At 39.7% G+C, this 24,161-nt stretch overlaps 1 protein-coding gene across 1 annotated transcript in view; it reads left to right on the top strand.

Moving 5' to 3' along the window:
* Nucleotides 1–24,161, top strand: part of DTNB (dystrobrevin beta) — a 983,126-nt gene that overhangs the window by 275,317 nt on the left and 683,648 nt on the right. The window contains exons 4-5 of the mRNA XM_053709466.1: nucleotides 1,817–1,897; nucleotides 17,564–17,777. Of these exons, the coding sequence (XP_053565441.1) occupies nucleotides 1,817–1,897; nucleotides 17,564–17,777 (295 nt within the window). The remainder of the gene's footprint in view (nucleotides 1–1,816; nucleotides 1,898–17,563; nucleotides 17,778–24,161) is intronic.

Raw genomic sequence — 24,161 nt, 5'->3', positions numbered from 1 at the left:
ACTTAGGAAGGCTCAGGAGCTGGCAGCTAGCTTCTGATTGGTGGCTGCACTTGTATACCTCTTATCATTGGCTTGCTGATGTTTTCAGCTAGCTCCCAGTAGTGTCTTGCTGCTTATTCAATAAAGGATACCAAGAGAATAAAGGAAATGGACAATAGAAGTAAATTGAAAATTGTATCACGAAAGACAAATTCAGGGTTTCATGTCCCTTTAATTCAGATACCTACTAGTATATCCAAGCCGAACTGAAAGAGTTCAAACCTACTTAAGCCCCTTGCTATCCCTGAGACATAATGAGTAGCTGTCATTTGTAACCAGCCTCATATGAACAAAACTGTCCTTTTATCTGACTTCTGATACTTATTGTAGTTGAATTGTATTATATGTTGTTGCATTCACACGTTTCCCCTTTTGTGATGGGGTAAGACACGCTGTCCTCCTGCCTGGGCCTGGGGGCAACCATGCTCCTGAGGGCCTATGATCCTACCCTGGCTTACTCTTAACAAAGGACATGAAGAGAACAAAGCGCATTTATTAATATCTGGCTCTGCTAAAGAGCTCGGCTCCTAACTTGCAGGGAGAATAGTTGTATTAGGCAGAGAAAACAACATCATATAAACTATTGTGATGAGCTTAGACTAAATGTGCAGTTACGAATCATTAGGCTAATTATATTTACTAATACATTCATTATTTTATTTTACACTTTATCCGTCCCATGTTCCTAAATTCTAATTGAAATTGCTGTGCATAGTTTAAATCACTTAATTATCCTCTTTTGCCAAATTCCCAGTGGGAACACAAATCTGTGTGTGTGTAACAAATAAATATATAACAGTCTGCTAATATGATCAAAACATGAGCGCTAGAGGTATTATTACACCCAGCTGGAAAAGTGTGATCCAAAATACAACACAATAGACACCATGAGTATTTATTGTCACTTATTTGTTCCTTAGCTTTATGAATTTTGTTTATAAATAAGTGTGGGACACTGTATTATTAGAAGTTCCTTAAATCTCAATCGGCCTATTAGCTTTTTGTGTGCTGGATCAACCTGATAGAACTCCGTGAAACACGTAAGGTGCTTGGGGCATTTTAGAGCACAGGACACAACTCCTCATAAGATTGATAATAGATTGATATTAGCCATGACCTATCCCTGCTATTGCAATGTTAAAACAGACCTCACCAGGGTATCTTCTGCAATATATAGAGAGAAGAGAGCAAGAATTAAGAACAATGATTTTCATCAGCCGCACGCTGATAAACCTTTTCCTTAAAGCATTAAATGTTCATCTTTTATATACTCCTGAATATGTGTATAAGCTGCCCCAGGCATAACAGACACTAAATTAAGGCCTGAAGCTTCTGTTAAAAGCTAAACTTATTAAGGGTGATAAGGTCTGTCTGTTTACAAGTAATTATGTGCCCATGTAAAGCCTCCTATAGATCATTTATTTATTAATATGTTTTATGAGAGAACGTTATTTTATTTATGTAGGTGCTGTCTACAGCTCAGCTTACTATGAAGTATATGGATTTTACTCAGAAGTATTACAGATATTTCACACTAGAATCAGTGGCCCACATTGACTTTTGACACAGCTGATATCCTCTCCTTATAAACAGATTGACAGTTTTCGTGTGCGCGCACAACTATTATGAGTTTTATACATAAACCTCTTCCAGTTGAGCAGTAATGTGTTTGAGAATTCTTAGAGGTGTTTCCCACCAACTTTTTTTGTGTAACGGAGTGTCTAGTTGTAAACAATATGAATGCCACATTAATCATTTGTTTTCTTTTTACTTAAAGGGGCACAGAATTTCGATGTGATACGACTTTCAACATATCGAACAGCATGCAAGCTTAGATTCGTGCAAAAAAGATGTAATTGTAAGTCTCTCTGTTCTTTAAACCAGAAGCCAAAAAATAGAGATGTTATTCGTTATTATTAATTTAGCCACTATTGTCTGTAAAGATATTTATATCTTCCAGCCTATTTGATGCTTCATTAAATAGGTCTTAAACTTTGTTACACGGGAGATGCCATCAATAGTCAGATATCCTTTGCATTACAAATTCTTGTTTCATTATCTTAAAGGGACACTCAAGTCCAAAAAAACCTTTGTTTCAAATAGGGCATGTAATTTTAAACAACTTTCCAATTTACTTTTATCACCAATTTTGCTTTGTTCTATTGGTATTCTTAGTTGAAAGCTAAACTTAGGAGGTTCATATGCTAATTTCTTAGACCTTGAAGGCCGCCTCTAATCTAAATGCATTTTGATAGTTTTTCACCACTAGAGGGCATTAGTTCATGTGTTTCATATAGATAACATTGAGCTCATGCATGTGAATTTACCATGGATACAGCTCTGATTGGCTAAACTGCAAGTCTGTCAAAATAACTGAAATAAGGGGACAGTCTGCTGAGGCTTAGAAACAAGGTAATTACAGAGGTAAGACGTGTATAATTATAACTGTGTTGGTTATGCAAAACTGGGGAATTGGTAATTAAGGGATTATCTATCTTTTAAAACAACAAAAATGCTGGTGTTGACTGTCCCTTTAATGGGATTTTACTTAAGAACTGTATTTATAAGAATCTAAAACATTTTAACTGGTTACATATTTAATTCATCCATTCTTCTTCACAGTACTTTACTAATTAAAGGGGCATGAAAGTATCAAAGTTGATAGTCATAAAATGATATGCGATATATAACAGATTAGTGCATGTCATTTTTCCGACTATTATGGCCCTTTAAGTTTTAGTTTGTATAAAGTAGAGGGTGCTGCAATGTTATAAATTTGGGGCCAACAGTCGTTTAATGGGACATGAAAAGCCAACACCCGGAGTTGTTGGCCTTAGGGAATCCTTGTTGTCCCTGCTAGTTGCAAGATGCTTCCCATTGAAAGTTTGTAATAAACAATACTAATAACCATAAAACAATAACAATGTCTTGGTTGGCTAGTTAATACCAGGTGACACCTCAGCTTTTCTAGGTGATGTGGACAAAAAGGTGACCATGTACCAGAGACCCATATTCTTAGTCTGCTACAGGACTAATTTCCCTCTGTCTTGCCTATAAAGTTGTTAGAGATGTTGGTGCTTTGTGTTCTGTTTTCTGGTTATTATATTGTGACATGAAGGAGGCATATTAGTCGGTGTATTAATCAAGTTGTCACTTTGGTTTCTTAACTTGCCGAGGAGGGTCCACAGCAGCTTCTGCGTTGTGTGATGTGGGCCCAAGAGTTATCTTCTAGCCGTCACCATGTTGTCCTGGTTGGCAGGTACAGCATGAGTCTGTACGTATGAACAGGGTATCAGGTCATGCATTTTTTAAGTTTGTCAGGAGGGCTATAACAATGGCACACAGTTTCTATTTCTATTTTCTATTTCTGTTCAGCCCATTTGCAGATGCAGGGTCCTGAGTGTGATCCTGTTGCTTTGGTTTGAATGTTCAGCGCGTTTACTTATGCACCGGTGTCAGGTAATGCAGTCAAGAGCTGTACCAATGGTACACAGTTTCATCTGGACCAGGGACTGGGTTTGAACTTACTGAATGTAGGTTACAGTCTATTGTAGGTATAACCTGAAAGGTGCATAAGTGCAAAAATATAACCTGAAAGGCGAATTAATGTAAAATATAACCTAAAGGCGAATTAGTGTAAAATATAACCTAAAGGCGAATTAATGTAAAATATAACCTAAAGGCGAATTAGTGTAAAATATAACCTAAAGGCGAAATAGTGTAAAATATAACCTAAAAGGGGAATTAGTGTAAAAATATAACCTAAAAGGCACATTAGTAAAAAAAAAAACAAAAAAAAAACCTAAAAGGCACATTAGTATCAAAATATAACCTGAACGGCACATTAGTACAAAAATATAACCTGAAAGGCACATTAGTACAAAAATATAACCTGAAAGGCACATTAGTATCAAAATATAACCTGAAAGGCGCATTAGTACAAAAATATAACCTGAAAGGCAGATTAGTACTAAAGTATAAAGTGAAAGGCACATTAGTACAAAAATATAACCTGAAAGGCACATTAGTACAAAAATATAACCTGAAAGGCACATTAGTACAAAAATATAACCTGAAAGGCACATTAGTGTAAAAATATAACCTGAAAGGCACATTAGTACGAAAATATAACCTGAAAGGTACATTAGTACAAAAATATAACCTGAAAGGCACATTAGTACAAAAATATAACCTGAAAGGCACATTAGTACAAAAATATAACCTGAAAGGCACATAAGTACAAAAATATAACCTGAAAGACACATTAGTACAAAAATATAACCTGAAAGGCACATTAGTGTAAAAATATAACCTGAAAGGCACATTAGTACAAAAATATAACCTGAAAGGTACATTAGTACAAAAATATAACCTGAAAGGCACATTAGTACAAAAATATAACCTGAAAGACACATTAGTACAAAAATATAACCTGAAAGGCACATTAGTACAAAAATATAACCTGAAAGGCACATTAGTACAAAAATATAACCTGAAAGGCACATTAGTACAAAAATATAACCTGAAAGACACATTAGTACAAAAATATAACCTGAAAGGCACATTAGTGTAAACAACATAATTTATGCTTACCTGATAAATTTATTTCTCTTGTAGTGTATTCAGTCCACGGGTCATCCATTACTTATGGGATATATTCTCCTTCCCAACAGGAAGTTGCAAGAGGATCACCCAAGCAGAGCTGCTATATAGCTCCTCCCCTCACATGTCATATCCAGTCATTCGACCGAAACAAGACGAGAAAGGAGAAACTATAGGGTGCAGTGGTGACTGGAGTTATAATTTACAATTTAGAACCTGCCTCAAAAAGACAGGGCGGGCCGTGGACTGACTACACTACAAGAGAAATAAATTTATCAGGTAAGCATAAATTATGTTTCTTTCATGTAATTAGCAAGAGTCCATGAGCTAGTGACGTATGGGATATACATTCCTACCAGGAGGGGCAAAGTTTCCCAAACCCCAAAATGCCTACAAATACACCCCTCACCACACCCACAAATCAGTTTTACAAACTTTGCCTCCTATGGAGGTGGTGAAGTAAGTTTGTGCTAGATTCTACGTTGATATGCGCTCCGCAGCAGGTTGGAGCCCGGTTTTCCTCTCAGCGTGCAGTGAATGTCAGAGGGATGTGAGGAGAGTATTGCCTATTTGAATTCAATGATCTCCTTCTACGGGGTCTATTTCATAGGTTCTCTGTTATCGGTCGTAGAGATTCATCTCTTACCTCCCTTTTCAGATCGACGATATACTCTTATATATATATATATACCATTACCTCTGCTGATTTTCGTTTCAGTACTGGTTTGGCTTTCTACAACATGTAGATGAGTGTCCTGGGGTAAGTAAGTCTTATTTTCTGTGACACTCTAAGCTATGGTTGGGCACTTTTTTATAAAGTTCTAAATATATGTATTCAAACATTTATTTGCCTTGACTCAGGATGTTCAACATTCCTTATTTTCAGACAGTCAGTTTCATATTTGGGATAATGCATTTGATTAAATCCATTGTTTTCTTACCTTAAAAATTTGACTTTTCCCTGTGGGCTGTTAGGCTCGCGGGGGCTGAAAATGCTTCATTTTATTGCGTCCTTCTTGGCGCTGACTTTTTTGGCGCAAATTTTTTTTTCAGTTTCCGGCGTCGGAAGTTGCGTCATTTTTTGACGTTCTTTTGCTGCAAAAATGTCAGCGTTCCGGATGTGGCGTCATTTTTGGCGCCAAAAGCATTTAGGCGCCAAATAATGTGGGCGTCTTATTTGGCGCTAAAAAAATATGGGCGTCACTTTTGTCTCCACATTATTTAAGTCTCATTTTTTATTGCTTCTGGTTACTAGAAGCTTGTTCACTGGCATTTTTTTCCCATTCCTGAAACTGTCATTTAAGGAATTTGATCAATTTTGCTTTATATGTTGTTTTTTCTATTACATATTGCAAGATGTCCCATGTTGAAGCTGAGTCAGAAGATACTTCTGGAAAATCGCTGCCTGGTGCTGGAGCTACCAAAGCTAAGTGTATCTGCTGTAAACTTTTGGTAGCTGTTCCTCCAGCTGTTGTTTGTATTGAATGTCATGACAAACTTGTTAATGCAGATAATATTTCCTTTAGTAAAGTTACATTACCTGTTGCTGTTCCATCAACATCTAATACTCAGAGTGTTCCTGATAACATAAGAGATTTTGTTTCTAAATCCATTAAGAAGGCTATGTCTGTTATTCCTCCTTCTAGTAAACGTAAAAAGTCTTTTAAAACTTCTCATTTTTCAGATGAATTTTTAAATGAACATCATCATTCTGATTCTAATAATGGCTCTTCTGGTTCAGAGGATTCTGTCTCAGAGATTGATGCTGATAAATCTTAATATTTATTTAAAATGGAATTTATTCGTTCTTTACTTAAAGAAGTCCTAATTGCATTAGAAATTGAGGATTCTGGTCCTCTTGATACTAAATCTAAACGTTTAGATAAGGTTTTTAAATCTCCTGTAGTTATTCCAGAAGTTTTTCCTGTTCCTGGTGTTATTTCTGAAGTAATTTCCAGGGAATGGAATAATTTGGGTAATTCATTTACCCCTTCTAAACGTTTTAAGCAATTATATCCTGTGCCATCTGACAGATTAGAATTTTGGGACAAAATCCCTAAGGTTGATGGGGCTGTCTCTACTCTTGCTAAGCGTACTACCATTCCTACGGCAGATGGTACTTCCTTTAAGGATCCTTTAGATAGGAAAATTGGTATCCTTTCTAAGAAAAGCTTACTTGTGTTCAGGTAATCTTCTTAGACCTGCTATATCTTTGGCGGATGTTGCTGCAGCTTCAACTTTTTGGTTGGAAGCTTTAGCGCAAAAAGTAACAGATCATAATTCTCATAGCATTATTATTCTTCTTCAACATGCTAATAATTTTATTTGTGATGCCATCTTTGATATAATTAGAGTTGATGTCAGGTATATGTCTCTAGCTATTTTAGCTAGAAGAGCTTTATGGCTTGAAACTTGGAATGCTGATATGTCTTCTAAGTCTACTCTGCTTTCCCTTTCTTTCCAGGATAATAAATTATTTGGTTCTCAGTTGGATTCTATTATCTCAACTGTTACTGGAGGGAAAGGAACTTTTTTACCACAGGATAAAAAATTTAAAGGTAAATTTAGGTCTAATAATCGTTTTCGTTCCTTTCGTCACAACAAGGAACAAAAGCCTGATCCTTCATCCTCAGGAGCGGTATCAGTTTGGAAACCATCTCCAGTCTGGAATAAATCCAAGCCTTTTAGAAAATCAAAGCCAGCTCCTAAGTCCACATGAAGGTGCGGCCCTCATTCCAGCTCAGCTGGTAGGGGGCAGATTACGTTTTTTCAAAGGAATTTGGATCAATTCCGTTCACAATCTTTGGATTCAGAATATTGTTTCAGAAGGGTACAGAATTGGCTTCAAGATAAGGCCTCCTGCAAAGAGATTTTTTCTTTCCCGTGTCCCAGTAAATCCAGCGAAGGCTCAAGCATTTCTGAAATGTGTTTCAGATCTAGAGTTGGCTGGAGTAATTATGCCAGTTCCAGTTCTGGAACAGGGACTGGGGTTTTATTCAAATCTCTTCATTGTACCAAAGAAGGAGAATTCCTTCAGACCAGTTCTGGATCTAAAAATATTGAATCGTTATGCAAGGATACCAACATTCAAAATGGTAACTGTAAGGACTATCCTGCCTTTTGTTCAGCAAGGGCATTATATGTCTACAATAGATTTACAGGATGCATATCTGCATATTCCGATTCATCCAGATCACTATCAGTTTCTGAGATTCTCGTTCCTAGACAAGCATTACCAGTTTGTGGCTCTGCCGTTTGGCCTAGCAACAGCTCCAAGAATTTTTACAAAGGTTCTCGGTGCCCTTCTGTCTGTAATCAGAGAACAGGGTATTGTGGTATTTCCTTATTTGGACGATATCTTGGTACTTGCTCAGTCTTCACATTTAGCAGAATCTCATACGAATCGACTTGTGTTGTTTCTTCAAGATCATGGTTGGAGGATCAATTTACTAAAAAGTTCATTGATTCCTCAGACAAGGGTAACATTTTTGGGTTTCCAGATAGATTCAGTGTCCATGACTCTATCTTTGACAGACAAGAGACGTCTAAAATTGATATCAGCTTGTCGAAACCTTCAGTCACAATCATTCCCTTCGGTAGCCTTATGCATGGAAATTCTAGGTCTTTTGACTGCTGCATCGGACGCGATCCCCTTTGCTCGTTTTCACATGCGACCTCTTCAGCTCTGTATGCTGAACCAGTGGTGCAGGGATTACACAAAGATATCTCAATTAATATCTTTAAAACCGATTGTACGACACTCTCTGATGTGGTGGACAGATCACCATCGTTTAGTTCAGGGGGCTTCTTTTGTTCTTCCGACCTGGACTGTAATCTCAACAGATGCAAGTCTTACAGGTTGGGGAGCTGTGTGGGGGTCTCTGACGGCACATGGGGTTTGGGAATCTCAGGAGGTGAGATTACCGATCAATATTTTGGAACTCCGTGCAATTTTCAGAGCTCTTCAGTCTTGGCCTCTTCTAAAGAGAGAATCGTTCATTTGTTTTCAAACAGACAATGTCACATCTGTGGCATACATCAATCATCAAGGAGGGACTCACAGCCCTCTGGCTATGAAAGAAGTATCTCGAATACTGGTATGGGCAGAATCCAGCTCCTGTCTAATTTCTGCGGTTCATATCCCAGGTATAGACAATTGGGAAGCGGATTATCTCAGTCGCCAAACGTTGCATCCGGGCGAATGGTCTCTTCACCCAGAGGTATTTCTTCAGATTGTCCAAATGTGGGGACTTCCAGAAATAGATCTGATGGCCTCTCATCCAAACAAGAAACTTCCCAGGTATCTGTCCAGATCCAGGGATCCTCAAGCGGAAGCAGTGGATGCATTGTCACTTCCTTGGAAGTATCATCCTGCTTATATCTTTCCGCCTCTAGTTTTTCTTCCAAGAGTGATCTCCAAGATTCTGAAGGAATGCTCTTTGTTCTGCTGGTAGCTCCAGCATGGCCTCACAGGTTTTGGTATGCAGATCTTGTCCGAATGGCCTCTTGCCAACCGTGGACTCTTCCATTAAGACCAGACCTTCTGTATCAAGGTCCTTTTTTCCATCAGGATCTCAAATCCTTAAATTTAAAGGTATGGAGATTGAACGCTTGATTCTTAGTCAAAGAGGTTTCTCTGACTCTGTGATTAATACTATGTTACAGGCTCGTAAATCTGTATCTAGGGAGATATATTATAGAGTCTGGAAGACTTATATTTCTTGGTGTCTTTCTCATCATTTTTCCTGGCATTCTTTTAGAATTCCGAGAATTTTACAATTTCTTCATGATGGTTTGGAGAAAGGTTTGTCTGCAAGTTCCTTGAAAGGACAAATCTCTGCTCTTTCTGTTCTTTTTCACAGAAAGATTGCTAATCTTCCTGATATTCATTGTTTTGTACAAGCTTTGGTTCGTATAAAACCTGTCATTAAGTCAATTTCTCCTCCTTGGAGTTTGAATTTGGTTCTGGGGGCTCTTCAAGCTCCTCCGTTTGAACCTATGCATTCATTGGACATTAAATTACTTTCTTGGAAAGTTTTGTTTCTTTTGGCCATCTCTTCTGCCAGAAGAGTTTCTGAATTATCTGCTCTTTCTTGTGAGTCTCCTTTTCTGATTTTTCATCAGGATAAGGCGGTGTTGCGAACTTCTTTTGAATTTTTACCTAAGGTTGTCAATTCCAACAACATTAGTAGAGAAATTGTGGTTCCTTCATTATGTCCTAATCCTAAGAATTCTAAGGAGAAATCATTGCATTCTTTGGATGTAGTTAGAGCTTTGAAATATTATGTTGAAGCTACTAAGAATTTCCGAAAGACTTCTAGTCTATTTGTTATCTTTTCCGGTTCTAGGAAAGGTCAGAAGGCCTCTGCCATTTCTTTGGCATCTTGGTTGAAATCTTTAATTCATCATGCTTATGTCGAGTTGGGTAAAACTCCGCCTCAAAGGATTACAGCTCATTCTACTAGGTCAGTTTCTACTTCCTGGGCGTTTAGGAATGAAGCTTCGGTTGATCAGATTTGCAAAGCAGCAACTTGGTCTTCTTTGCATACTTTTACTAAATTCTACCATTTTGATGTGTTTTCTTCTTCTGAAGCTGTTTTTGGTAGAAAAGTACTTCAGGCAGCTGTTTCAGTTTGAATCTTCTGCTTATGTTTTCAGTTTTTTTCATTATCAATTTAAACTTTATTTTGGGTGTGGATTTTTTTTCAGCGGAATAGGCTGTCTTTATTTTATCCCTCCCTCTCTAGTGACTCTTGTGTGGAAAGATCCACATCTTGGGTAGTGATTATCCCATACGTCACTAGCTCATGGACTCTCGCTAATTACATGAAAGAAAACATAATTTATGTAAGAACTTACCTGATAAATTCATTTCTTTCATATTAACAAGAGTCCATGAGGCCCACCCTTTTTGTGGTGGTTATGATTTTTTTGTATAAAGCACAATTATTCCAATTCCTTATTTTTTATGCTTTCACACTTTTTTCTTATCACCCCACTTCTTGGCTATTCGTTAAACTGATTTGTGGGTGTGGTGAGGGGTGTATTTGTAGGCATTTTGGGGTTTGGGAAACTTTGCCCCTCCTGGTAGGAATGTATATCCCATACGTCACTAGCTCATGGACTCTTGCTAATATGAAAGAAATGAATTTATCAGGTAAGTTCTTACATAAATTATGTTTTTCTCTTGTTAAGTGTATTCAGTCCACGGATCATCCATTACTTATGGGATACCAATACCAAAGCCAAAGTACACGGCTGATGGGAGGGACAAGGCAGGAACTTAAACGGAAGGAACCACTGCCTGTAGAACCTTTCTCCCAAAAACAGCCTCCAAAGAAGCAAAAGTGTCAAATTTGTAAAATTTTGAAAAAGTGTGAAGCGAAGACCAAGTTGCAGCCTTGCAAATCTGTTCAACAGAGGCCTCATTCTTAAAGGCCCAGGTGGAAGCCACAGCTCTAGTGGAATGAGCTGTAATTCTTTCAGGGGGCTGCTGTCCAGCAGTCTCATAGGCTAAACGTATTATGCTATGAAGGCAAAAGGAGAGAGAGGTTGCCAAAGCTTTTTGACCTCTCCTCTGACCAGAGTACACGACAAACAGGGAAGAAGTTTGACGAAAATCTTTAGTTGCCTGTAAATAGAACTTCAGGGCACGGACTACGTCCAGATTATGCAAAAGTCGTTCCTTCTTTGAAGAAGGATTAGGACATAATGATGGAACAACAATCTCCTGATTGATATTCCTGTTAGAAACTACCTTAGGTAAAAACCCAGGTTAAGTACGCAGAACTACCTTGTCTGAATGGAAAATCAGATAAGGAGAATCACAATGTAAGGCCGATAACTCAGAGACTCTTCGAGCCGAAGAAATAGCCATCAAAAACAGAACTTTCCAAGATAAAAGCTTAATATCAATAGAATGAAGGGGTTCAAACGGAACCCCTTGAAGAACTTTAAGAACCAAGTTTAAGCTCCACGGAGGAGCAACAGTCTTAAACACAGGCTTAATCCTAGCCAAAGCCTGACAAAAAGCCTGGACGTCTGGAACTTCTGCCAGACGTTTGTGCAAGAGAATAGACAGAGCAGAAATCTGTCCCTTTAACAAACTAGCAGATAAGCCCTTTTCTAAACCCTCTTGTAGAAAGGACAATATCCTAGGAATCCTAACCTTACTCCATGAGTAACCCTTGGATTCGCACCAATATAAATATTTACGCCATATCTTATGGTAAATTTTTCTGGTAACAGGCTTCGGTGCCTGTATTAAGGTATCAATAACTGACTCCGAGAAGCCACGCTTTGATAGGATCAAGCGTTCAATGTCCATGCAGTCAGCCTCAGAGAAATTAGATTTGGATGTTTGAAAGGACCTTGTATTAGAAGGTCCTGCCTCAGAGGTAGAGACCATGGTGGACAGGACGACATGTCCACTAGGTCTGCATACCAGGTTCTGCGTGGCCACGCAGGCGCTATCAGAATCACAGATGCTCTCTCCTGTTTGATCTTAGCAATCAGTCGAGGTAGCATCAGAAATGGTGGAAACACATAAGCCATGTTGAAGACCCAAGGGGCTGTCAGAACATCTATCAGCGCCGCTCCCGGGTCCCTGGACCTGGATCCGTAACAAGGAAGCTTGGCGTTCTGGCGAGATGCCATGAGATCCAGATCTGGTTTGCCCCAACGATGAATCAGTTGAGCGAAGACCTCCAGATGAAGTTCCCACTCCCCCGGATGAAAAGTCTGGCGACTTAGAAAATCCGCCTCCCAGTTCTCCACGCCTGGGATGTAGATCGCTGACAGGTGGCAAGAGTGAGACTCTGCCCAGCAAATTATCTTTGAGACTTCCAACATCGCTAGGGAACTCCTGGTTCCCCCTTGATGGTTGATGTAAGCCACAGTCGTGATGTTGTCCGACTGAAATCTGATGAACCTCAGTGTTGCTAACTGAGTCCAAGCTAGAAGAGCATTGAATATTGCTCTCAACTCCAGAATATTTATTGGGAGGAGTTTCTCCTCCTGAGTCCATAATCCCTGAGCCTTCAGGGAGCTCCAGACTGCGCCCCAACCTAGAAGGCTGGCATCTGTTGTTACAATTGTCCAATCTGGCCTGCGAAAGGTCATCCCCTTGGACAGATGGACCCGAGAAAGCCACCAGAGAAGAGAATCTCTGGTCTCTTGATCCAGATTTAGTAGAGGGGACAAATCTGAGTAATCCCCATTCCACTGACTTAGCATGCATAATTGCAGAGGTCTGAGATGCAGGCGCGCAAATGGTACTATGTCCATTTCCGCTACCATTAAGCCGATTACTTCCATGCACTGAGCTACTGACGGGCGTGGAATGGAATGAAGGACACGGCAAGCATTTAAAAGTTTTGATAACCTGTCCTCCGTCAGGTAAATTTTAATTTCTACAGAATCTATCAGAGTCCCTAGGAAGGAGACTCTTGTGAGTGGTGATAGAGAACTCTTTTCCACGTTCACCTTCCACCCATGCGACCTCAGAAATGCCAGAACTATCTCTGTATGAGACTTGGCAATTTGAAAACTTGACGCTTGTATCAGAATGTCGTCTAGGTACGGAGCCACCGCTATGCCTCGCGGTCTTAGCACCGCTAGGAGTGGGCCCAGAGCCTTTGTAAAAATTCTCGGGGCCGTAGCTAACCCGAAGGGAAGAGCTACAAACTGGTAATGCCTGTTTAGAAAGGCAAATCTTAGGTACCGATAATGATCTTTGTGAATCGGTATATGAAGGTAGGCATCCTTTAAGTCTACTGTGGTCATGTATTGACCCTCTTGGATCATGGGTAGGATGGTTCGAATAGTTTCCATTTTGAATGATGGAACTCTTAGGAATTTGTTTAAGATTTTTAGGTCCAAGATTGGTCTGAAGGTTCCCTCTTTCTTGGGAAGCACAAACAGATTTGAGTAAAACCCTTGCCCTTGTTCCGTCCGCGGAACTGGGTGGATCACCCCCTTTACTAAGAGGTCTTGTACACAGCGTAGAAATGCCTCTTTCTTTATTTGGTTTGCTGATAACCTTGAAAGATGAAATCTCCCTTGTGGAGGAGAAGCTTTGAAGTCCAGAAGATATCCCTGAGATATGATCTCCAACGCCCAGGGATCCTGGACATCTCTTGCCCAAGCCTGGGCGAAGAGAGATAGTCTGCCCCCCACTAGATCCGTTTCCGGATAGGGGGCCCTCTCGTCATGCTGTCTTAGGGGCAGAAGTAGGCTTTCTGGCCTACTTGCCCTTGTTCCAGGGCTGGTTAGCTTTCCAGCCCTGTCTGTAACGAGCAACAGTTCCTTCCTGTTTTGGAGCGGAGGAAGTTGATGCTGCTCCTGCCTTGAAGTTACGAAAGACACGAAAATTAGACTGTTTGGCCTTTGATTTGGCCCTGTCCTGAGGAAGAGTATGACCCTTACCTCCAGTAATGTCAGCAATAATTTCTTTCAAGCCGGGCCCGAATAAGGTCTGCCCCTTGAAAGGAATATTAAGCAATTTAGATTTAGAAGTCACGTCAGCTGACCAGGATTTAAGCCATAGCGCTCTGCGCGCGCCTGGATGGCGAATCCGGAGTTCTTAGCCGTTAGTTTGGTTAAATGTACAACGGCATCAGAAACAAATGCATTAGCTAGCTTAAGTGCTTTAAGCTTGGCCATAATCTCATCCAATGGAGCTGTGCCAATGGCCTCTTCCAGAGACTCAAACCAGAATGCCGCAGCAGCAGTGACAGGCGCAATGCATGCAAGGGGCTGTAAGATAAAACAGTGTTGAACAAACATTTTCTTAAGGTAGCCTTCTAATTTTTTATCCATTGGATCCGAAAAAGCACAACTATCCTCCACCGGGATAGTGGTACGTTTAGCTAAAGTAGAAACTCGTGTGGTGGCGTCTATTGGAAACATTTTTCTAAATATCGGAGGAGGGGAAAAGGGCACACCGGGTCTATCCCACTCCTTGCTAATAATTTCTGTAAGCCTTTTAGGTATAGGAAAAATGTCAGTACACACCGGTACAGCAAAGTATCTATCCAACCTACATATTTTCTCTGGAATTGCAACCGTGTTACAATCATTCAGAGCTGCTAATACCTCCCCTAGCAATACATGGAGGTTCTCAAGCTTAAATTTAAAATTAGAAATCTCTGAATCCGGTCTCCCTGGATCAGATCCGTCACCCACAGAATGAAGCTCTCCGTCCTCATGTTCTGCAAATTGTGACGCAGTATCAGACATGGCTCTCAGATCATCAGCGCGCTCTGTCCTTAACCCAGAGCTATCGCGCTTGCCTCTTAATTCAGACAATTTAGATAATACCTCTGTCATAACAGCAGCCATGTCTTGCAAAGTGATTTGTATGGGCCTCTCTGATGTACTTGGCGCCACAATATCACGCGCCTCCTGAGCGGGAGGCGAAGGTACTGACACGTGAGGAGAGTTAGTCAGCATAACTTCCCCCTCGTTGTCTGATGATAATTTCTTTACAGATATAAATTGACTTTTATTCAAAGTGACATCAATACATTTAGTACACATATTTCTGTGGGGCTCCACATTGGCCTTCAAACATAGTGAACAAACAGATTCATCTGTGTCAGACATATTTAAACAGACTAGCAATGAGACTAGCAAGCTTGGAAAATCCTTTCAAATAAGTTTACAAGCAATATAAAAAACGCTACTGCGCCTTTAAGAAGCACAAAAAATCGTCACAGTTGAAATAACAATGAACCAAATCGGTTATAGCAACCAAATTTTCACAGTAAATGTATTAAGTTAGCAAAGCACTGCACCCACTAGCAAATGGATGATTAACCCCTTAATACCCAAAAACGGATAATCAATTTAACAATTAACGTTTTTATCACAATCAAACACACTGTCACAGGTCTGCTGTGACTGATTACCTCCCTCAAAATGAATTTTGAAGACCCCTGAGCTCTCTAGAGACGTCCTGGATCAAGGAGGAAGAAGCAGGAAGACTGTAACTGAATTTTTACTGCGCAAAAAAGCGCTAAAATAGGCCCCTCCCACTCATATTACAACAGTGGGAAACCTCAGTTAACCGTTTCTATGTAGAAATAAACAACAGCCATGTGGAAAATCATGCCCCAAAAGATTTATCACCAAAGTACCTCACAAAAAACGAATAACATGCCAGTAAACGTTTTAAACATGCACTTTAAAAGTTAGGTAGTGTTATTAATAAGCCTGCTACCAGTCGCTTCTACTGCAGTTAAGGCTCATACATTACTTCAGTATTAACAGTATTTTCTTAGTCAAATTCCATTCCTTAGAAAATTACTTATTGTACATACATTCATCAGCCTGATACCAGTCGCTACTGCATTTAAGGCTGTACTTACATTACATCGGTATCAGCAGTATTTTCTTAGTCAATTCCATTCCTTAGAAAAATATTCTACTGCACATACCTCATCTGCAGGGGACCCCGCATGCTATTCCCTTTCTGAAGTTACCCCACTCCTCAGAATGTGCGAGAACAGCCAGTGGATCTTAGTTACTTCTGCTAAGATCATAGAAAACGCAGGCAGATTCTTCTTCTAAATGCTGCCTGAGAGAAAAAAACAGCACACTCCGGTGCCATTTAAAATAACAAACTTTTGATTGAAGAAATAATTAAGTATAAAAATTACACACTCCTCTCACACCTTCCTACTATGTCAGTTTCAAGAGAATGACTGGATATGACATGTGAGGGGAGGAGCTATATAGCAGCTCTGCTTGGGTGATCCTCTTGCAACTTCCTGTTGGGAAGGGAATATATCCGTGGACTGAATACACTTAACAAGAGAAATATAACCTGAAAGGCACATTAGTACAAAAATATAACCTGAAAGGCACATTAGTACAAAAATATAACCTGAAAGACACATTAGTACAAAAATATAACCTGAAAGGCACATTAGTACAAAAATATAACCTGAAAGACACATTAGTACAAAAATATAACCTGAAAGGCACATTAGTGTAAAAATATAACCTGAAAGGCACATTAGTACAAAAATATAACCTGAAAGGCACATTAGTGTAAAAATATAACCTGAAAGGCACATTAGTACAAAAATATAACCTGAAAGGCACATTAGTACAAAAATATAATCTAAAAGGCACATTAGTACAAAAATATAACCTGAAAGGCACATTAGTACAAAAATATAACCTGAAAGGCACATTAGTACAAAAATATAATCTAAAAGGCACATTAGTACAAAAATATAATCTAAAAGGCACATTAGTACAAAAATATAACCTGAAAGGCACATTAGTACAAAAATATAACCTGAAAGGCACATTAGTACAAAAATATAACCTGAAAGGCACATAAGTACAAAAATATAACCTGAAATGCTCATTAGGGTAAAATAGTCTGAAAGGCTCATTATGGTAAAAAGAAAAGTACTTATTTTATCAAATATACCTTTCTCTTCAAATCCTTTGTCACATCTTATCTCTTTGCAGTGTTAGCTTACTGAGGTAAATTCATGTACGTGTCTTGACTAAAATATGCAGCAGTGTTTGCAGCAATTTACATGCACACTCCCAAACCTACCTCAGTATGCTGTCATAGTAAGCAGCTTTGCTCCACAAAGAATAAGAAAAAAAGTTTGGTAGTAGATTTATTTTTAGTTTAGTTTTCAGTTCCATTTCCCTTTTTAAACCTTTAGTTTTAGCACTAGCAATTGCACTGTTATAGAACTAAATAGCTTATATTGTATTTTTCCCCAAAGAACCTGGTTCATGGACACACTATACGCTGCCATCTACCCCACATCTCCAGACACATTTTTTCCATAATTGTAATTAGGCTGTATATTTGTATTTTACAGTATATGGCAGTTTGAGGAACATGATAGTATTTTGTCTGATTCACCATTTCCTGTTTTTGTTTTTTTAGTACACCTAGTTGACATTTGGAATATGATAGAAGCCTTCCGTGATAACGGCCTTAACACTCTGGACCACAACACTGAGATCAACGTGTCTCGATTGGAAACAATTATATCATCAATATACTACCAGCTCAACAAGCGCCTTCCGTCTACTCATCAGATTAGCGTAGATCAGTCTATCAGCCTCCTCCTTAACTTCATGATCGCTGCTTACGACAGGTCAGTATATGATGATGCTTTTCTAAAGTGAATACCTGTTCTTTAGGCTTCCTTTATAGCACTCCTGAAATATGGATATGTGTTAGTTCAAGAAGCATGCGCTTAACTTCTTTCTGTGAAATACAGGAGGTTGTACACTGTTAAATCATCTCTCCTTGAGACCATAATTTAACCACTAGCCTCATTTTGTTTTGCTGTTGTATTATAGAGCCCTGCTCGTCTGAACTAAAAACTGTCTAGATTACAAGTGGCGCACTAATTTATCAATCACCTGCAAACGGCAAATTTATTGTTTGCGCGCGCACAATAAATAATCAGCCATTACAAGTGGCTGGTTATTGCTACCACAAGCTTGTGGCAGCAATTAGCGCTTATAAAATTAACGAGAGATCAGATGCCCCTAAACTTAAAGGGACACTAAACCCAAATTTTTTCTTTCATGATTCAGATAGAGCATGAGATTTTAAGCAACTTTCTAATTTACTCCTATTATCATTTTTTCTTCGTTCTCTTGCTTTCTTTATTCGAAAAATAAGGCATCTAAACTAAGGAGCCAGCCAATTTTGTTTCAGACCTGGACAGAACTTGTTTACTGGTGGTTCTTGCTTTTCAAATAAAGATACCAAGAGATTGAAGAAAATTGATAATAGGAGTAAATTAGAAAGTTGCTTAAAATTGCATGCTCTATCTGAATCATGAAAGAAAAAAATCGGGATGCCTGATGAAACAGTGTGATAAAGCACGAGAAACGCGTTGCATATTTTAAGGAGGGTAGCTAGCAACCCCTGCCTTCTGGTTCCATTGGTTTATATTTTTATCTGTATTTTTTGTATTTCCGATTTACAATAAATCAGTTTTAAATCTTGTTCATTATACATTGGAACCGTGCCTTTCCTACCTACTTGTTACTTCTTAGGGAGTTATAGGCTGCATTTGTTGCAGTCTATTCTGCAGTGTGCAAGTGTCAGCAGCACTATATGTTATAGATTAGCAAGAGCACTAGATGACAGCATTATTTCCTGCCATGTAGTGCTCAAGACATGCTCATACGAGCCAGTGTTCCGAGAAAACAGCGAACCTATGAAAGTAGCGAACGCACGTGACAGGATAAGCTGTTTCTCAGAGTTTGACTGTAATAAGTATAGAACTTGAAGCAGTGACGTATGCGGCCAGGGTTGTCATGACACTGGCCCGCATGCGTATTGTAGTCAAACTTTGTGAAACAGCAGATGCCACGTCACAAGAAGTGGTTTGCTAATTTCACAAGTTCAGCGTTTTACCACAACACCGGCCCATTTTTGGTTTAGACTCTGGGTAGCACTTGCTGATTGGTGGCTACATTTAAACATTAATCGGCAAGTGCTACACAAGTATTGAACCAAAGATGTGCCAGCTCGTAAGCTTAGATTCCTGCTTTTTCAAATAAAGATACCAAGAGAATAAAGAAAAATTGATAATAGGAGTAAATTAGAAAGTTGCTTAAAATGTCATGCTCTATCTGAATCATGAAAGAAAAAATGTGGGATTAGTGTCCCTTTTAAATATATATATTTCACTATTTATATCAAATATGATGTCATCAGCTATGTTGTATAAGGTCATTGATGTTTCAAAGGAAGTTAAAACAGATATAATCTATTTATAAATTTTAGGAACAAAATGACTATTATGAAAAAAAGAACAAGAAAAAAGTATTTTGTATTTTTCTTTTCTTCCATCTAAATTTTAAATACATAATAAACACGTACTCGGCAGGAAGGACACTAATACATAACAAACACGTACTCGGCAGGAAGGACACTAATACATGTTATATCTCATTAAATGGTGCTGGTGCAGTCTTTATTTAAATAAAGAAACAAAGTGAAACAAATAGCAGAGGCGAGTAGCAGCCTGAGACCTCAGAGACCAGCAGACATTTGCTGATTTGTGGAGGCGTTCAGTATTGCTCCTGCTTGTATCTGCTAATACAGTCCTGAATTTGACGAATGCTAGTGGGATCCGTCCTAAGGTAGTAAGTCCTCAGTAGTGCTGAGGTGTTTTGGTGGTTTCATATCGTTCTTTATCGATATTTGAACTATATTTTTTTTATTGTATCCTTCTGGTGGCTTCAATTGCCTGTTAGCTATGGACACTAATGCTGTTATGGACTCTAATGATAAAGATGGGTCTCTTGAGAAATGTTTGTTTTGCTTGGAGGCAAAAGTTTTTCCTCCTGTGCAATTTTGTTCCTCTTGTTTAAATAAGACTTTATTATATAAAGATAAAATAGCTCTCTCTGAGACTTCCATCTTTCAGGATAGTGCTGTCCTAGCTATGCCTATGCCTTTCCCCCAAACGTCCCAAGCTTCACATGCAGTGCCCTGCAGTTCCTCTCATCAACCTCCTGGCGGTATTTATTTACCTGGGGATTTTGTTGTGCAGATTACTTCTGCTGTTTCAGCAGCCTTGTCAGCTTTTCCAAAGGTTGCTGGTAAAATCTAAACATGTTGCTGTTAATAAGGGTTCTGACTCCGCTAAGGCTGCGTTAGTCAGTTTGTCTCAGTTATCTGATGGAGATAATACCTCAGTGGCTTCTGAGGGAGAATTATCAGATCCGGATACTGTAGTGACCAATTCTACAGATTCAGAGGTGATTAATTTCAGTTTTAAGTTAGAACACCTATGAGTTCTTTTAAAGGAGCTTGTTGCTACTTTGGAAGATTCCGATTCTTCTGTCGCGGAGAATCCAAAGAGGTCTAGTAAACTTAATAGGGTATATGATGAACCCTTATCCATGAAAGTGTTTCCAGTTCCAGACCGTATGGCAGGTATCATTACCCAGGAATGGGATAAACCAGGGATTTCTTTTTTCCCTGTCCTCTGTTTTTAAAATTATGTTTCCTGTTGCTGACTCTATTCATGACTCGTGGCGCACAGTACCCAAGGTAGAGGGAGCTATCTCTACTCTTGCCAAGAGAACTACTATTCCTATTAAGGATAGTTGTTATTTCAAGGATCCCATGGATAAGAAGCTTGAGGCTTTTTTTAAGAAAATGTACATTCATCAGGGATTACAGTGGCAGCCTGTTGCTAGTATTGTTACAGTTGCAGGGGCAGCTTCTTATTGTTGTGATGATTTATCTAATATTATTTTAGGAGAATTTTTTTTAGAGGAGATCCAAGACAGGATCAAAGCTCTCAAGCTAGCAAATACTTTTATTTGTGATGCCAATAGACAAGTTCTTAGGTTGGGAGCTAAGATTTCTGGTTTCACTGTTTTAGCTCGCAGGGCTCTGTGGTTAAATTGTTGGTCTGCAGATGTCTCATCCAAGTTCAAGCTTTTATCTTTGCCTTACAAGGGTAAAACTTTGTTTGGTCCAGGTCTGGCTGAAATAAGTTCTGAAATCACAGGTGGAAAGGGTTCTTTCCTACCTCGGGATAAAAATAATAGGTCTGAGGTTTGCCAGAATTCTAATTTTCGTTCCTCCTCTTCCTCCTCTTCTTCCAAGTCAGAACTATCCAAGTCTTCTTGGAGGTCCAGTCAGCCTTGGAATAAATGAAAGCAAGCCAAGAAGCCTTCCGCTGATTTTAAATTATCCTGTATTGGATCAAGTGGGGGGCAGGCTCTCTTTTTTTTCGGCAGGCTTGGATACACGATGTCGCAGATCTTTGGGCCATTGTATCCCACAATTACAGAATAGGATTCAAATCTTGTCCTCCCAGAGGCAGATTCAACCTGTCATGGTTATCTGTGAACCAGATAAAGAGAGAGGCCTTCTTAAACTGTGTGTAAAGGACCTATCTTCCCTGGGAGTGATTGTTCCAGTTCCTCTAGAGGAACAGGGTCTGGGATTCTATTCAAATATTTTTTTAGTTCCCAAAAAGGAGGGCACTTTCCGTCCCATACTGGACCTAAAGTTTCTAAACCAATTCCTCAGGGTCCCGTCCTTCAAGATGGAGACCATCCGTTCCATTCTTCCTTTGGTGCAGGTTGGTCAGTTCATGTCGACCAAAGATCTGAAGGACGCTTATCTTCATTTTGCCATTCATAGGGATCATTACCAGTATCTGAGGTTTGCCTTTCTGGACAAACATTTGCAGTTTGTTGCTTTTCCTTTTGGCCTTGCTACAGCTCTCAGAATTTTCACAAATGTTCTGGGTGCTCTTCTGGCAGTGGTCAGGTCTCAGGGCATTTCTGTGGTGCCTTGTCTGAATGACATTTTAGTTCAAGTGCTATCTTTTCAGCTAGTAAAATCTCATACAGAGCTGTTGTTGTCTATTCTACGTTCCCACGGGTGGAAAGTGAATCTATAAAAGAGTTCCCTTGTTACAAATACAAGAGTGTGTTTCTTAGGAACATGAAGATTTTTCTGACGGACGTCAGAAAATAAAAACTTCATGCTTTTTGTCTTTCTCCATTCTGCTTTTTGCCATCTGTGGCTCAATGCATGAAGGTGATTGGTCTGATGGTTGTCTCCATGGACATTACTTTTGCTCGGTTCCATCTGAGACCTCTGCAACTATGCATGCTCAGTCAATGGAGTGGGGACCACTCAGATCTCTCGCAGAGGATAAATCTGGATTCCCCAACAAGAGTCTCTCTCTCGTGGTGGATTTCTCAGGATCATCTGTCTTAGGGCACATGCTTCCTGAGGCCTTCCTGGGTGATTGTGACCACAGACACCAGCTTGTTGAGCTGGGGTGCAATTTGGGGTTCCTTAAAAGTACAGGGTTTGTGGACTCCGGAGGAGTCATCTCTTCCAATAAACATCTTGGAATTGAGAGCAATCTTCCATCCTTTGATAGCTTGGCCTCAACTAGCTTTGCTCCGGTTTATCAGATTCCAGTCGGACAACATCACCTCGGTGGCTTACATCAATAACCAGGGAGGAACTCTGAGTTCCTTGGCAATGAAGGAGGTGACTCGCATTCTCCAGTAGGCAGAGTATCACGATTGCCATCTCTTTGCCATTCACATTCCAGGGGTGGACAACTGGGAGGTGGATTTTCTGAGCAGACAGACCTTTCATCCCGGGGAGTGAGCTCTCCATTCAGAGGTATTCTCAAATATAACCCTCAGGTGGGGCGTTCCGGAGTTGGATCTGATGGCGTCTTCTCAAAACGGCAAACTTCCAAAGTACGGTTCAAGGTTAAGAGATCCTCAAGCTGTTCTGGTAGATGCTCTGGCGGTTCCTTGGAACTTCAGTCTAGCATACCTGTCTCCTCCGTTCTTCTTCCACGAGTAATTGCTTGTATCAAGCAGGAGAGAGCTTATGTGATTCTAATAGCTCCTGCATGGCCTCACAGGATCTGGTTCACGGATCTGGTGACAATGTCATCCCTTCAGCCTTTTGAGGAAGGACCTTCTACTTCAGGGTTCTGGTTTCTCTGAAGTTGACTGCTTGGAGATTGAATGTCTAGTTTTGGCTAGATGTGGCTTTTCTGAGAAAGTCATAGATACTATGCTTTAGGCTCGTAAGCCGGTTACTCGCAGGATTTACCATAGGGTATGGTGTAAATACCTTTGAAGGGTTTTTCTTGGAACAGAGTAAGGGTTCCTCAAATTTGGCAGTTCTGCCAGATGTTCAGTCTTTTGTTCAGGCCTTGGTCAGAATCAGCCCTGTGTTTATATCTGTTGCTCCTCCTTTTAGCCTTAACCTTGTTCTTAGAGTTTTGCAGCAGGCTCTGTTTGAGCCGATGCATTCTGTTGATATTAAACTTCTATCTTGAAAGGTTTTGCTTCCTATTGCTATTTCTTCTGCTCGCAGAGTTTCCAAACTTTCGATTCTTCAGTGTGATTCCCTTTATCTTATTTTTCATGCTGATAAGGCGGTCCTCCGTACTAAGCTGGGGTTTCTCCCTAAGGTAGAGTCGGATCACAATATTAATTAGGAAATTGTTGTTCCCTCTTTTTGTCCCAATCCTTCTTCCCAGAAGGAACGTCTTTTGCATAACTTGGATGTTGTGCGTGCTCTTAAATTTTACCTTCAAGCAACTAAAGATTTTCGGCAGACTTCTGCTCTGTTCGTCTTTTTCTCTGGTAAGCTTAGCTTAGCTTTCTCTCTAGTTGATAAGTGGTATTCGTTTAGCTTATGAGACAGCTGGACAACAGCCTCCTGAAAGAATAACGGCTCATTCCACTAGAGCTGTTTCATCTTCTTGGACTTTCAAAAATAAAGCTTCGGTGGAGCAAATGTGCAAGGCGGCCACTTGGTCCTCCATTCATACCTTTTCCAAATTTTCAAAATGTGATACTTTTGCCTCGGCTGTGGCTTCTTTTGGGAGAAAAGTTCTTCAAGTTTTGGTGCCTTCTGTTTAGGTCCGTCTGGCTTATTCTCCCTCCCTTTCATTCCGTGTTCTCTAGCTTGGATATTGGTTCCCACTAGTAATTGGAATGTTTCG

This window comes from Bombina bombina, chromosome 4 (assembly GCF_027579735.1).
Source record: "Bombina bombina isolate aBomBom1 chromosome 4, aBomBom1.pri, whole genome shotgun sequence".
NCBI lineage: Eukaryota > Metazoa > Chordata > Amphibia > Anura > Bombinatoridae > Bombina > Bombina bombina.
This window is presented reverse-complemented; position numbering and strand designations above follow the sequence as displayed.